The 16346-nt window shown below is 37.7% G+C and overlaps 1 protein-coding gene across 2 annotated transcripts in view; it reads left to right on the top strand.

Moving 5' to 3' along the window:
* The first annotated feature begins 660 nt into the window (after positions 1–660).
* The window catches only part of VAPA (VAMP associated protein A), a 49992-nt gene continuing 34306 nt past the window's right edge, over positions 661–16346 (top strand). The window contains exon 1 of one of the 2 annotated variants that reach the window (XM_045849765.1): positions 661–1113. In XM_045849765.1, the coding sequence (XP_045705721.1) occupies positions 1035–1113 (79 nt within the window). In that variant the 5' untranslated portion in view covers positions 661–1034. The remainder of the gene's footprint in view (positions 1114–16346) is intronic. The other variant, XM_045849764.1, reaches the window with a different exon arrangement.

The following is a 16346-nucleotide window of genomic DNA, read 5'->3' as shown; positions in this document are numbered from 1 at the left end:
ACAACTGAACGCTGTAGATTTTGACTTTTATTTTTAGGTTGATACGAATGTTTTGTCAGGTATCCCCAACGACGCGTTTGCTTCTCAAACGAGGTGTGTTTCCTCATCAGCTTTTGTATCACTAGAGAAAATTCAGGAAGCAGGGCTGGTAAGATTGGAATACGCTAGAGAATTTATCTCTACCAGTAGAGGAACAGATAGAATTAGAGAGCAAATAGAAAAATCCCGGCATGTTTTCTACATTTTCTATTTTTTTTTTTTTTAGCGCAAACGAGACGCTCAGAGGGAGTCTGCAAACCTCACCCAATTTACCACCAAGAGACCTCATTCTCATCCCCCTCCCACAAACACTACAATACCCAGCAAGCATCGCGCAGTGCCGCAAATGGACCATGACCTGGGCGGAATCTCCGCCCTGTACGGAGCATGCCGGGAGTTGTAGTGAGTGAGTGGGACTACTCCTTCCTTTTATTTGGCATTCCCCTTCGGAAGATGGCGGTGCCCGGCCATAACTTGTTCTCCAGTTTCGTACTATTAGCCTCTAAGACGTGATCGGTGATTGTGCCCTTTTGCCCTGCGGTACGCGCGCAAGGGTCCCAAGGGGCTTAACTTCGCCCCCACGTCCACACTCGTCCACTTGACACCTAGCTGTACTCCCAGGGGCGGTGAGGCCAAAGAGCGCGCAGGCGCACTAGCCGGCTCCGCGTAGAGCGGAATTCTTGGGCGGGAGGAGCACTGGGGGCTCCCGGCTGTAGGGGCGCGCACGTAGGCACGCAGAAGTCGTCACGTGGGACGCCGTGGATCGCAGTGCGCGTGGCCGCGGTGGTTGGTGTGGGGTTGAGTCAGTTGAGACCCGGAGCTGCTGACCTAGCAGGCGTCTCACCAGCCCCGCGCCTTAACTGCAGGCATTTGTGTGCTGGAGCCTTGAAGTGTCCCGGTCACAGAGTTTGTGGGGGCCGTCGCTGCTGTCTTCCTTCGTCCCCAGCCAGCAAACCGCCGCAGCGGGCGCGCCCCCGCTCTGCGCTGTCTCTCCGATGGCGTCCACTTCTGGGGCCATGGCGAAGCACGAGCAGATCCTGGTCCTCGACCCTCCCACAGACCTCAAATTCAAAGGTAGGCCGGAAGAAGGCAGTGCCTGATTGGGATAGGACGGGCTGAGGGCTCGATTTAGAGTGGATGACGGGTGTGGAGGGAATGTCTGCACCTGGGGCCTGAGTGAGTGTCCCCTCCCCCACACCCCCGCACTTTCCTTCTTCAGCGGCCGCCTGCTCTTCGGCCCTCGGAAGGCCTGCCCAGCGTCGGGCCTTCTTTCCTCTTCTGCCGGCCTGCGCCTTGGTGAGCGCACTGGCCTGGCCGCGGCGGAGGGCCCCGGCCCTGCCGCCGCCGCCATCTTGCGGTCCCGCGGGGGCGCCTCCTGGTGCTGTCCGCGTTATTGCCGGTTCTACTGCCTGCTTCTGGCGCTTGTCCTTGGTCCCCGAAGGCCGACGGGCGTTGTCTGGGAGGGCGTGGGTGCGAGGTGACCTTAGAGAGTGCTCTGGTCTGTGTTAGAAATGGGGGCTCTGAGACTGGCGCTAGTGCGTCCAACGCCCTCGCCGGCTGTCAGAAGCAGTGGGTTGCGAGAAGAGGCGAGCAGCGTCGCGAAGGTCCTTGGACGCGGTTCTGAGAGACGTTTACTCTCCCAGCCTGCACCCTCCGGCCTCCGAGGAAGGAGTGGGTGGAGCCCGCCCGCGGTCCTCTCCCTGGGTGTTGCTGCCTACCTCTTTGTCCGGTTTGTTGGTCGCTGGCAAGTACTTCAAGAGCTAGGGAGGCGGAGAAGTCCATGAAGTCTTCTAGTTGTGACTTACCCGGTTGTGTTTGCTGAGACCCCAGCGCGCGGGCGGGCAGGAAAGCTCTGCGTCAGTTCCAGAATTGATAGTGGTAGGTTAATAGGAGACGTCTCCCTGGTCCTCCAATACATTTCAGCTTACCTTCCGGGAAGGGCAGAACTAGTGTTTGTTAGCTCTTGTTTAGCCCTTGAATTTAGCTCTTTTGCCGCGAAATCTTCAGTGTTTGTGGCTTCTGCCTTTACTTCTGTGGTTTCCCAACAAATCTCGGGAAAAGCTGGTGAGGTGTCACTCAGCTCTGGAGCAGTGTTAATTTATTTTGCAACAATACCTGTGATAACTTACCTGACTTTGGTGATCCTGAGGCATCCCAGGGTTCTTTGGTTTATTTGCTTTGGAATATGTAGGGTTCTTTAGGGAATAGAACTGGACAGGTTTCTTTTTAGGAGTAATGAAAGCGTATGGAGATTCTAAATAGAAAGTAAATTTCTTCTTATAATCAGTTAAGTGTAAAGCGAATCTCTATTTGGAGGATTCGGTATCGCGTATTTCAGTTTCAGTGTCTATGATGAGAATAATTTTTGTGAAACGTATAACCATTCCAGTGCTTAAAAAAAATAAAAATTTTTATTGTTGAACAAGAGCAAGTCCAAAAGAAAAAGTATTAAATTGTTTTACATAGGAAAAGTTTTAAATAGCTTTAAGCATTTAAATATTGTGTTCTGGTATTATGAGAGAGTAATATATAACTTCTTTATTTTGTAAGCTATTTAGTGCATTTACGTATCTCTTTGGAAATGTACGTGAGTGAGCTGCTGGTTAGGTGAGGATTTGGTTTGAAGACTATGAAATGTTTTGAGGGTACTAAGTGCATTTTATTGTATTAAGTTTATGTATGGCATGATTTTACACAGTTTTAGCTGAAAGAAAAAATGTCTTTGGGAAATCATTAAATTCTTCCCAGAGTTTAATTATTTTGTTTTTACTTTTTGACCTGCTGAATTCACAGAGGAAATTTCCTCTACTGGGTAACCATGTGTGTATTGCTATTAGGGATTTAAAAGCCTTTAAATCTAGTTTTAGGCCAGGAAATTTCCAGTTTGAAACTTTCTTCCTAGAGAAGTTGTAATATTGCTATAGTAAGAGACTAGTAATAGCAGAGAGGCATGTTAAACAACCAAAAGCCCTCAGCAATGACTTATTCCGTGTATTTCACTTATTTCAGGTATTGAAGAATTACTAGCTATGATTGTAGGACTGGTTGTTCTAGTGTTATAGATGAAAGTAATTCACAAGGGGCATTTTTAAAAGTTTGGACATCAACCACTACCATTCAAAATTGACTTAGAAAAGTGATTGAAAAGTTCAGTTGGGTCATTTATTTAGTGAACAGTTAATGAAAGCTTTGTGCTGTCCCAGTATTGTAAGAGTATTAAACAATGAGCAATTCATTTAACAGGTATCAGCTTATTTTTGGGATTCAGTGCTAAGCAAGTTGGAGAAAAGATTCATAGTTTGTGATTTAATGGAGAAAGCATACAGTTAAACAACAGTAAAATGCAATAGGTTATATCTTTGCCCTTGAAGAACCCTGAGGCCAGTGAGGGAGACAGAAGGCATATAGATGGAGGCAAAACGAGTAGGAGGAAAGGAGGCCCTTTCTCTCCCCCCCTTCATTTAGGAAGTTTTCTGGGAAGAAGCTAGTTTTCAGTTGAGGGGTGGTGTAGGGCGTTGGTCAAGGGGTGATGGTTTGCTTTCCCACTGATGTGAGAGAATGTATGGCTTATACTTAGATACCCAGTGGTTTACTGTGTGCTTCTGTTTAAAGATGTGGTAGTGGGAGGATTGGGGACATGGAGGGGTAGGATGAATTAGGAGGTGACATTTGGTTTCATTTGATTTCTTCCTCCTCAATGTTGTTCTTTTAGTCAAAGGTACAATAGTTTGCTTTGGTGGAATTCTTTCAGTATTCTAATGCACAATTCAACAACAAGTGAGGAAATTCATTTAGAACCAACAATCTCCTTATGCTTAGTATGGTGATATAAAAAGTAATTTAACTCAGACTTGGCCTAAATCACCTATAATTTTTAATTAAGTAAAAGTCTGTTTTAAAGGATAGTTTTGCAGAATGTCATCTCCATTTTGAATTATTTTGACTCTACATTTCAGTGATAGAGTATCTCCCAACAGTGACTTATTTAATCATTCTGACATTGGGAAGTGAATTTTTTTTCCTGTTATATGCATAACATAATAGTGATGATGTGAATTATCAGCACTTAGTACAATTGTGGAGAAGCAGATACCGGTTTAATTCATTTTCTGCATACCTCAATATTGTGTTACTCAAACAAATTTATTGATTGTTTTGTATAATTTATCATTAATATATGAAAGTGCTTTTATAACAAGGTAATGAATTGGGAAGTACCTCTTTTGTTACATTAGTAAAGAAACAGTAGGTATTTTCAAATTCTATTATTTAAATCCTGACAGTAATTTGACCTTGAATTCAGATTGGAAATTTATTATTACATGAGAGACTATTTTTGTCCCTAAAATTTTTACTGTTGTAAAATTTCTTCTTTTGTATTACATAATGTTTTATTTTTCCTACCAATTCATAGTTTTGGAGGAAAGTGTGAAGAATGGAAAATGCTAGAATAAATTGCTAATATATTATTTTCCTTAATGATCAGAGGAAGAGGAATATAGACCAAAACCATTGTTTTGAGGGTGGCCCATAACAATAACAAATCAGTAAAGAAAAGTAATCTGTGTGAGGAACCAGGGGACCTGTGATGTGTCAGCCAGATCATCTTTGAATAGCTGCGTATCACTAAGAGAAAAGACAAGTGAAGATACAGAGTACTTCTACTCTTGGATACCTGGCACGTTTTTAGGTGTTTCAGGTCAGCTTCTTTTTCACAATGGCTACTTCAACCCTCTGGTGATTGCCCCTGTTCCCCTAATAGACATTATCTTATTACTCTGTTCCTTTAAAGCTTTCAAATACAGTACCATATTTTGCTGTGTATAATGTACTTCTGTGTATACTGCACACCCATGTTTTTGGCTGAAACTTTCAGGAAAAAAATCTTTCATTTTAATTTTTTAATTCACTTTTTCATTCATTTATATTTAGATACTTGTTTTTTTGTATTATAAAATAATTTTGGCATTTATTTTGAAAAATATTATGGTACAAGAAATTTTATGTAACAAATAATTACAAAATGCAAGAACTGATTCAAGGTATCTCGTATACTACCCATGTAGAATGTGCATCTTTATTTTTTTCTCAAAAATTTAGGCAAAAATTGTGCATTATACATGGCAAAATAGAGTAGCTCTAGATTGCCCACTGAATAAAAGCCTAATTTTTTTACTATGCCATATAAGGCTTTCCATGATGTGCTGTTGCCATTTGTAACACCTGTTTATTTGTACATCTGTATTTTCTTCCCTGAGAAAGAAAAACCCTTCTCATATTCAAGTTTGTTAATTTACTATTTTTGCTGGTTAGGGTAAGAACCTTTATGATTCATATTTAGACGATGTTCAATCAGATATTTTCTCACTCTTCAACCATTGGCTTCTTCCTTTAAACATGTGAATACACCTAAGTCTTTTACTTTACAAGCAAACAAAATACTTCTTTGACCCTCAACTCCTTCTGGTACAATACATGTTCTTCCCTGACCTTCATTTTCTTTGCAGTCAGGCTTCTTGGAAAAATAGTCCACATTCACTGTGTCTCCAGATCCTCTCACTTCCTGTTCACTCTAGTACTGTCTCCATACTACTTACTGATTGATTGTTAACTGCACGGATCATTTCCAATTTTTATCTCACCTGCCTCTCTTTGGCACTTGACATTATTGGTAGTCCTTTTTAAAAATTCAATTCTTTTGACTTCTAAGATAAAGTTGTCTTCTAATTTTCTTCTTTGTTTCCTGTATTGTCTCATTTTGGCCTTTTAAAAAAATGCTAATGTTTCTGAGGTTCTGATTTGGTTTAAATTCTATCTCTGAACTTTGCTTTAGTCTCATTGTTTTGAAGGCTACTCTTTTTCTTCCTGTGGTAGGAAGAAACACGTTATTACACACTGTAATCAGTATCTTAATTCAGACTTTACACCCAGTTTTGGAATACATACTAATTATTTATCGACTATCTGGACTTGAATGTTATTTAGACATCTCACACTCATCATGTACCAGGCTAGTTTTTTATTGCCCAAGCCTACCTGACCCCCCTCCTTTTTTATTTTTTAGGGGCATCATAATACTCAGACCAAAAATTCTCCACACATCTAATAATTAAAATCTATATTTCTGCACCCCAGAGATAACTCTTAAACCTGTCTCCAGTTTTAAATTTGTTTTTAATTCACTTGTACAATAAAGATTTGAGTTTTTGCTGTATGTAATGTATGGTGAAGATATGTTGGAACCACAGTTTTGAGTAAAATATTTTTTCATGAGCTAGTTCTAATGGGAGAGGTGGACACTAATCAGATAATTAGAATAAGGAAATGTAGCCATGAAGAGATATGTAGTGCTATGAGAACATAAAATAGTGGACTTTGATCTGGTTGGGGAAGACTGTCACAACTGGACTAAGATTTCCTGAGAATGACTAGAATTCATCTGGGTGAGGAAAAAAGGAAAGTGTTGTAGAAAGATCCCATGGCAGGAGGGAGCATTACACATTTACATGTTATTTAACATAAAATTTAACATGGTAAATAACATCTCATGTAATTGGTGTTTACAAGGTTGAAAGCGTCAGTGTGAAGGAGTGGAAAAACCAAGTTGAGTGTGGTGTTGGTTTAGTAGGTTAAGTAAGGAGTTCTGTTTTTATCCTAACCTAGGAAAGATTTTAAGTGGGCTGAATGGTAGAGGTAAAGGGGATGGAGTGATATCACTTTGGTATTTAAACACACATATGATTCTGGTAGCAATATGAAGTAATTTTAGAGGGGGAAATAGAGATGAATTAGGCATTGCTGCAGTCCAGGCAGGAGGTGACAACTTGGACTGAGAGAATGGTGTTGGAGATAATGAAAAGTTAAAAAGGTACAAACCAGTGAGACTTGGCAGTCTATTAGATTTGTGCACTGAGAGTAGAAAGTCTCTTAGATCTGATTTACTAAGATTTTGGAGACTGAGCTTTCTGAGGTAACTGGACGAATGGTGGTGGTATGCACTGAGTGAAGAAACATTATGTCTGGATGAGGACCAAATTCATTCCTTTTATTTGGGGGTGTGTTGGAGAGTGTTAGGAAGAAGATCATGATTTCATTAGATATGTTTAGGTCCTTTCAAAATATTAGTGAATTGGCTAGTAGGCATTTGGTTATAGGGAGAGATCTGGGCTTTGGATAATTTATGTCAAATGATTATCTTTTATCTTTTCTCTACTAGTCACCAAACTGGTCTCTTTAGTCTCTAGTGTCCTCTCTTCCACGCTGTTGCTAGACTACCTGTTGAAAAATGAAAACCTGTTAATGTTGTTCCCTTGGGTAAAGAACCTGCAATAATTTCCCGCTATGTGGTTGACTTTTTTTTTTTTTTACATTTTTTAATTTTAATTGTTCAAGTACAGTTTTCTGTCTTTTACTCCATTCCCAGCCCACCCCAGCCCTTCCCACCTCCCTCCCATTTCCACCCCCCCTTTGTTTTTGTTCATGTGTCCTTTATACTTGTTCCTGCAAACCCTTCCCCTGAAATTCCCTCCCCTCTCCCTGTGCTTGACATTTTTAAGTCCAAAATCCACTCCCTACCTCTCCATTTCTCTTCTGTTCATAGCTTTGGTTATATGAAACCATTTCCCCCCAAATTTAAGCTATTGGAATACTTTGCGCATGTTCTGTTAAGAATATTGTTCTTCCTCACATCTGTCAGGCAGTTTCCAGTTTAAGCCTCACTTGTGAAGTGTTTGATTTTCCCAGTCTGAGTTGGTCATTGCCTTCCTTCATGCCACTGTGGAAGCTTGTTTACCTGTAATGACAGCACTTACCACATTACATAGTACTTATGCTTACATATTTTTTATCTTCCCAAACTACTGTAAACTATTTGAGGATATACTCATTTATTTTAAGTCTGCAGTAACAGGATCTGGAATGGGATTATTGCCCAATGAACATTGATTGCATCAGATCATTTCTCTTGTAATTCCCATATTTAGTCTTGGATGTCTTCTAGAGTTTTTCATGTGCTTTTGTAGGTAGCTATGTTTTAAAAATTTTGTAGTTCCAGAAAAGGGATAGATAGTAGGGCGTTTTGTTAAGAGCTGACTAGGCATAGAAGAACTGTTTGTTTTTTGTGCTTCACTTTTTTCATTGTTCATTTTTAAAGTGAGCAGGTAATACTAGGTGATATGTTGGGTGTTGTTTTGGTCCTAAAGGTCTGTGAATATATATGACAGGTGAGTATAAAAAGAAGACATTTTTTTTTGAAGTGGAAAAATATCATGAAGAATTGGGGAACCTTGATTAAGTTCTTTAAAGTTTGATATTTTGTTATTGTTACGTGTTTATAATTTTGTTGTTGGTTTACTGTATTGAGGTATCTTTTAAATTTCCTTTAGGGAAGGCCTTCCTTAACCATGCAGAGGTGGTCTTTGAAGAAAGTCTAGTCTGTTTGACCTCTTATTTTTTCAGAGGCACTTCCTGACCTCTCTTTTTCTTGTTGCTTTTGTATCTTATCTTGACTGACCATTCAGTGAAGTCTTATCTAACTTTCAGAGGTGATAGTAGTTAATCTAGGATGTATCTTGATTTCCTTCAGAGAAAGTTGTTTTAAAATAAAATTAAATGTTTTCTGGTTTATTGTAGTATACAGACAGCAAAATGTGGTATTATTTTGTGTAACTATTAAAGAAAAATCCTTATAAAACATTAAATGTAAGAGGGGGCTGTTATTTGCAAATGCTTGTTTTATTGGGTGTATTATAACTGAAATGACTAAAATTACCAGATAAAAAATTTAAAACTTCTTATGAAAACTTTAAAACATTCATAAAAACATTGTAATGAACCTCTATACATTTAAATGTAACAACTTTATATATGTAATGTTAACATTAGCATTTTAGCATATTTGCTTTTTTCTTTTTTAAGAAGGGAGGGAAACATCAGTGTGTGGTTGCCTCTCACATGGCCCCTGCTGGGGACCTGGCCTGAAACCCAGGCATGTGTCCTGACTGGGAATCAACCAGTGACCCTTCAGTTCGCAGCCCGTGCTCAATCCACTGAGCTACACCACCCAGGGCCATATTTCCTTTTTTTTTTTGCTACAGTATTTTAAGACGAATTCTGGCTATCATAATATTTCAAGCCTAAATACTTGAGCTTGCATTTCTGATAAACAAAAAAGGGACGTTAAAAAAATATATTCAAGAGACCATTATCACTTAATAAAACCAAAAATAATTCTTTAATATCTAACATTTACTCTATTGAAAATGTTCTATTGTACTCTTTGTGTTCTTTTGTTGGCTTGTTCAATTGGTGCATTATATCCAAGTCTTCTTAATCTTAAGCAGTACCTTGCTCTATCTCTTTTTTTTTTTTTATCATGTCATTTACTTGGTGAAAAGAGATGAGGTTGTAGTCCAGGAGAATGTCCCGTATTACTGATATTTCTGATAATGTGAATGTATCTCTTGTAAATTTGGAGTTATATTTAAGGGCTTGATTTCATTCAGGTTTCAAGCTTTTTTTTTTTTTTTTGTAAAAATGCTTTATAGGTAGGATTATGTTACATCAGGTATGGATAATGTCAGGTCTCACTTTTAGTGATATTAAGTTGATTGGTGGTGATAGCCTTGTTCCTCCATTGAAAAATTGCATAAGTATGAGCCCATTTATGATAATATGTGCAAGGAAAAATTGAAAAGAAAATAATATTAGTAACATTACTTCTATTTAGGATTTGGATATCTTATGTTTTTATATTTTTACTTTTATGTGTTTTCCAAGATTTTTACAACAAACAGAAACATTCAGTGTTTTTTGTAATAAGAAAAAAAGTATTTTGCTATTACACTTGATGCCTTTGATCTCATTTGTCATTCCTGTACTAACTTGTTTTTCATTAATAACAGCCCCTTACACAGTCTGAAGTCTTAATAATGGAAAATATATAAATGTAAATAGTAAACAAGTCTAATGTTCAGAACCACATATTAACAGCTCACAAATCAAGGCCTATGAAGGTAGAAACATGGTAGAAAACTATGTTTGTCTGAAAGTAAATCTAATTTATAATTTTTCTGTAATAGTTCACAAATCCTAACTCTACACATTATGTTTCATTGAGCTCTTATTGTTGGCCACTTGTGAGAAGTATGGTAGATTTATTTGGGAGTGTTTTTCTGAGAATGGACCCTGCCCATAGACTTTTAAAGGGGTCAGTAGGTCTAAGCCGCAGACATTTATAGGACCCTTACTCTCCCAGACATTGTTGATTGGCTCAGTGTTAGGCATGTAACCCAGGGCCAGTCAGTATATATATTGATAACTGACCAGTCAACATTTTGATGTCTCCCCTTTAAGCACAACTGTAGTTGGATATGATAGGCTTTAGACTTTTAAAGTTACATAGGCTTGGAAACAGTGATTGATTTGTGCAAGCAGAAGCAAATTAGTTGAGAGAGAAGAGGGAGAGAAAATCAGGCAAGAGATCTTGCGGTCCTAGGAATTGGTTTCCCTCCATGCAGTTTCTTCTAGTGAGGCCATACTTCATTTCCTGTGTCATTGAGAGTGCTTATGTCTTTACACTGTCTTAAGTATGATTTTATTCTTCCTTGCTTCAACAAGGTTGGACTTCATGGTTTGTGCAGCTGTGTTCATGATTGTGGCACATAATTTCACTTAATGAAAATAATCTAGACCATGTCTTAAATTTTTATAGAAGAAATATCCACACCATCTTTTGTTGACTAATGTGCTTTTCTCTGGCATTTGGAATGTTCTCTATAGCCAGACTGATTATGAAAATTTGATACTATTTTCAAAATTTATATTTAAATGAATGAAAAGTTTAAGCTATGTGTATTACAGTTTTTTAAGGACGTGATTTGATTCAGTTACTGTTTTTAAAAACAGAGACATCAGTTTAAAAAGAATCATTAGAGATGGCTTTAAAATATAAGTTTGCAATATAATAAGAGTTTGGACTTACATTTTTCACTGACTTTTATTTTGTAGCTATATATGCCCATATATCCCTCCATATGTATTTATATCCATGCATATTTATATTTACATGTATATTTTTATTCTAGTACTTGGGTAATATGACATCAATTGCAGTGAATGCTGTACCTTTAAAGGTATAGAGTACCTTGACATCATAGAGTATTTTTTGTTTATTTTCTCTATGACAAAATTTTACTAATTCTTATAACTTACAGGGGAAGATGAGTTGTTTGGTCTTGTTTTGAATTCTGTTCCCACTGCTAGAAACCTGTTGAACAACATCCTTGGAAGATACTGGGTTGGCCAAAATTCTGTATGGGTTTTTCTGTAAAATAAAAGACATAGTTTTCATTTTCACCAATAACTTTATTGATTTGGATATTTTGAATATATTGACTATCTCCCACTGTTGGCTTCTAGTGGGTAGAGGCCAGGGGTATTGCTAAACATCTTGCATAATGCATACAACAGCCACACAGCAAAGAATTACTTGGGCAAAATGTCAGTAGAACCAAGCAAATCATTTTTGACACATTTGATCAGTCACAGCACCTTTTCCATATACTGCACAAATCTGTTTTTTGAGCTTCAGTTGCATTTTTACCTTTCTTGAAGCAATAAAGATAATGTGTTAAAATGTATATTTTCTTTCATCTTAAGTATTACAATGGCTGTACAAAAATTCACCAATTCTGATGTTTTTAAAATGAGTGACAATTGTGACAGTACAGTCTAACAAAATTGTTTTGAATGAAATTAAAGACAACTAAGCACTACTAGGGCCCTTGTATGGAAAAAACTGAACTCTTTGGCCAACCCAGTACATTTTTCCAAATCTTTTCTGTTTTTTCCCCCTAGGACTTCACCACTAAAAGATTTTATGAACAAATTAAGCTAGTATGTATATACATTTAAAAGTCTCTCCTGATTATAAAATTAATACTTAATGTTTACCTACCACTGACCTATCACTGTTAACATTCGCTATAGTTTTTAGATATTTTCTGTGTATAATAACTCTGCATACTTATATCCTGTAATTTCTAACTTACATTTTTTCACATTATAAATATTGCTTCTAATCTAACAAGAGTTTTAGATCTTCAAGTGGTGCTAAAATGTTTATTTCAAGTTCTCCCAATTTCTCTCTTAATCTCTTTCATCCTATCTAGATTTTAAAAAGTAATCTAGAGTCTGAGGTTTCAATGTGTTTGAAAATATCATAGAAAAGGTAAATAAATTAAGGTGACTTCATTTTTAAAATTTGTATTCAAAATATTTTAGGGCTTTCTTTGATGTAAACATACACAGTATGTTCATAGTTTTTGATACTTGTTTTGGGAAAAATTCATTGTTGACCTTTGGGACCAAGGGAAATACACTATTTAAAAATCCTTTTTCTGTTGCTAATTTGTCTGCAATTTCATGCTTTAATGTAGCAGCAATCTATCTGGACTGCTTATGAATTAGGAACTAAGTATACCTAAGTATTTGGGTAAAATACGCACAGAATTTTTTTTTTAAGATTTTATTTATTTATTTTTAGAGAGGGAAGGGAGGGAGAAAGAGAGAGAGGGAAACAATCAATGAGAAACAATCAATGTGTGGTTGCTGGGGACCGTGGACTGCAACCCAGGCATGTGCCCTGACTGGGAATCGAACCTGCGACACTTGGGTTTGCAGCCCGTGCTCAATCCACTGAGCTACGCCAGCCAGCTGCACAGAATTTTTGAGAGTTCAGGCTCAGGAGTCAGGCCTAGTTGACTTCCTATTTTAATTGTTTTGTGGTTTATGACCTTGAACAAGTGTTTTAACTTCTGTGATGAGTTTGACTTATCTGTAAAATGGGGATAATTCATAATACAAATCTCCATTCATAGGCTTGTTATGAGGGAGTTAAATGTCTTAATTCATGCAGTTATTTGTACATGGTGAGTACCCAATAAAAACTAGCTATTGTAAAAACTTGTTGTTACCACTATTTTTAAATATTACTGCTGCTGTCATGGTACTATTACTGTGGAAATTCTTAGTAGATATTCTGCATATTTCATATGCAGAATTTTAAGTTAACGTGCTACCATTTAGCAACATAACTTTATGTAACTGGAAAACTGTTTTAATCAGTGATTCAGCTGTTGATTTACTAAGACTTGTGGAAACAATGAAGTAGTCATCATCTGCATTGCTATAGCTATATTTGTATATTTGAGTTGAGCATCTAGCTTTCCTCATTAGGATTTTTATATATTCCATTTCAGTTATAGTAGGGTAAAGGAGTAAACACATTATGTTGGAATAAATGATTTATGAAAACCTAGGGCCTTCGTGTTTGAGTAAAATACGCGTGCTTCTGATATTTCTTGTTGTTGATTGGTTAAAAAGAATTCATATGACTATTCAACTGTTTTTCCAGTGTGTATTCTCACTCAACAAATGTGTTAGCAGTTACTTTAGGCCTGTGTTAATTACTCTAGTTCATTCAGGGATGAATTGAATATTTCTTCACAAGGGGCTTATAGTTTAGTTGGGTGAGGTAAGACTTGTACATAAATAGTAAAAGCAAGAAGTACCATGAAAGAGGTGTAGATTATGTACTATGTGAACTGTATAGGCGGCCATGTTTCTCTTCAAAGATTTGCTGCATTGTACCTGTTGGTATTAATTATCCAGAGGTCACTAACTCAGTCTGTATCTCATAACCAAGAACTCAGAAAGACCTTGTCAAGAACTGAAGGATCTGCCCTGATCATTGTTGTTCAGTTGGTTGGGCATTGTTCTGCCAAAGCAAAAGTTTGCCACTTCGATTCTGATCAGGGCGCTGTGTTGCAGGCTTGGTTCCAGGTTAGGGCAGGTACGAGAGGCAACCAGTCAATGTTTCTCTCTCACATTGGTGTTTCTCTCCTTATCTCTCCCTCCCTTCCCCTCTCTCTAAAAATAAATACATAAAATTAAAAAAAGGAATTGAAGGATCTGAAAATTTAACCTGCTACAATTTTATGGGTGTTTGTAGAACACATGAGACTCCTGGGTTTAGAGACAAAGGACGTTATTATTCATGGCCCCGCAAGTAGCATGAGCTTCATAGTTGTGTTGGTTTCCTTTGTCCCCATGGTTCGGGTGGATTCTATCCATTGGGTTGGGTTTTATCCTAGGTGAGAAACTTTGAGTGTAAGGAATCAGAATCTTTCATAATGGGCTGCATGGAAACCTGCCTGACCTTCCTCCCTACCCATCTAGGAAGCTTATCTTTGTTATACTGGACAGTAAACAAACTTACCCTTTCAGAAGAAAGACAACCTCTTCCAAGACTGTTCACTATTAAATACATCCTTGAAAAAGATAGTCTGGATAAAAGCTCCCAGTGCCTCCTTTTAAAAAACATTCAGAAATGCTACAGACCTGTGGAGAATTATCTCCCGTGGAGAATTATCTCCCAACAGGTCTCTGAGTAGCTAGCCTAAATGGATGTCATAGAGTTCATGAATTAAATGTTCATGTGGCATTGCCTGTTTATTCTTAAACTGCATCTCAGACAACTTTTCTGTTTCTGAAATGCTGCATGCATGCTATGTACCGCTTTTTATCCTGAATTAAATTTGATTCTCTTCACAGTAAGCAAATACTGAGCTCAAGTTGATGTGTCTGCTGAGATTTTTAGGAGTGAGTGTCCTGATGTCTTCATCTTACTTTAGAATGCATCAAATATAAGATAGAAAGATGAACAGACAGATGGATATGTTCTGTCTCAAAGTAATTAGATCAAAATATTTTAGAATTTAGGTAAGTGGATGTGTGGATATTCACTGTACAATTATTTCAGTTTCTCTATATGAGATTTTTCAAAATATTGGGAGAAAAGCCAACTGGTCTCTTTCCTTCTGTCTCTCAAGTCAGTTTTCTTTGCAGCTAAACTCAGCTTGGCTTTTCAAGAAAACTTTAATGGTAATTCACATCAAAATAGGGATGGATGATAACCATTTACAAATTATTTATTCACAGTGGTTCTATTTAGTTGAATGTGATTCCTTTAACATGGGAACTTTGGACAGTAAATGTCCCACCATTAGTAGGAACTCAACTGCTCTAAATGCTTGAATTTTTGGTATACAGACAGCTTGCATATAAAGGGCACTTTATGCCAGAAATACGTTTTTAGGCAAAGGAGGCAAGTAAAGTCCCACTTAGGACATCCCTTCTAGGTGAGCTACACTTACTAACCTTTTGTTACCTTTTTGAAATTTCTGGTTCCAAGTTTTTTCAAACCTATGTCCAAACCTTTTTATACAGAAGGCATCTTTGTGTATGTTAACATTGTTGTCTGATTGTTAGAATTTGGGACCAGGAGTAGGATTTTGACTTATTGTCAGTGACAACTGTAGTGAAGTTAGGACAGAACACTTGGTGACAGGAAATGTTACGACCCTTTAAAAGGTAGACTAAAGGAGGACACCCATCTAATTAAAAGGCAGAATTATTTGGAGTGTAGAGTTTTTTTCTCCCAGTGAAGGAGTGCAAATAGATGTAACTTTAATTATGTGGAATTTTCTTGTGTTTTATGGACTAATATATATAAACAACAAAATTTCATCTCTAACATAAGTATATGTATCAGGTGGTACTTGTGATTGGTGACTATTATACTAGCAGGTAATCTTAAAATGAATAATTGCATTTATTGTTTAATGTTAAGCTAAACATTTATATTGGACAAATGACAGGGTTTTCTTTATAGGGATTGAGTTTTAGAAATCCTGAAAACATGAGTATTTATTGTCTATGTAAGTTGCTTCAAATGTTCACTTTCTCATCAAAGCTACTTTTTTTTTCTTTTATGTTTTTTATTGTTTATGCTAGTACGGTGTCTCAGTTTTCCCCTCTATGCCTATATCCAACCAGACCCCTTCCTCTCCTTCAGGCAATCCCCACACTACTTTCAATGGGTCATGTGTGTATGTTCTTTGGGTACAGTATCCCCTACGATGCACTTTACATCCTCATGACTATCTTGTAACTACCAATTTGTACTTCTTAATCCCCTCACCTTTTTTGCCCATCTCCCAAACTCCCCTGTCATCTGGAAACCATCAAAAATGTTCTCTTATCAATGATTCTAATTTCTGTTCTGCTTGTTTATTTTGTTTGTTACATCAGGGGTCCCCAATCTCCAGCCTGCAGACTGGTACTGGTCTGTGGCTAGGTGCTGGGTCTGTGGTCTGTTAGGAACTGGGTGCACAGCAGAAGGTGAGCGGCGGGCAAGCCAGTGAAACTTCCCTTGCATTACCACCTGAGCTGCATCTCCAGACTCC

The sequence above is a fragment of the Phyllostomus hastatus genome, unplaced genomic scaffold, assembly GCF_019186645.2.
Source record: "Phyllostomus hastatus isolate PE091 unplaced genomic scaffold, TTU_PhHast_1.1 phas_contig_80, whole genome shotgun sequence".
Classification (NCBI taxonomy): Eukaryota; Metazoa; Chordata; class Mammalia; order Chiroptera; family Phyllostomidae; genus Phyllostomus; species Phyllostomus hastatus.
Note: the sequence above shows the minus strand (reverse complement) of the source record. Positions and strands in the feature narration are given on the sequence as shown.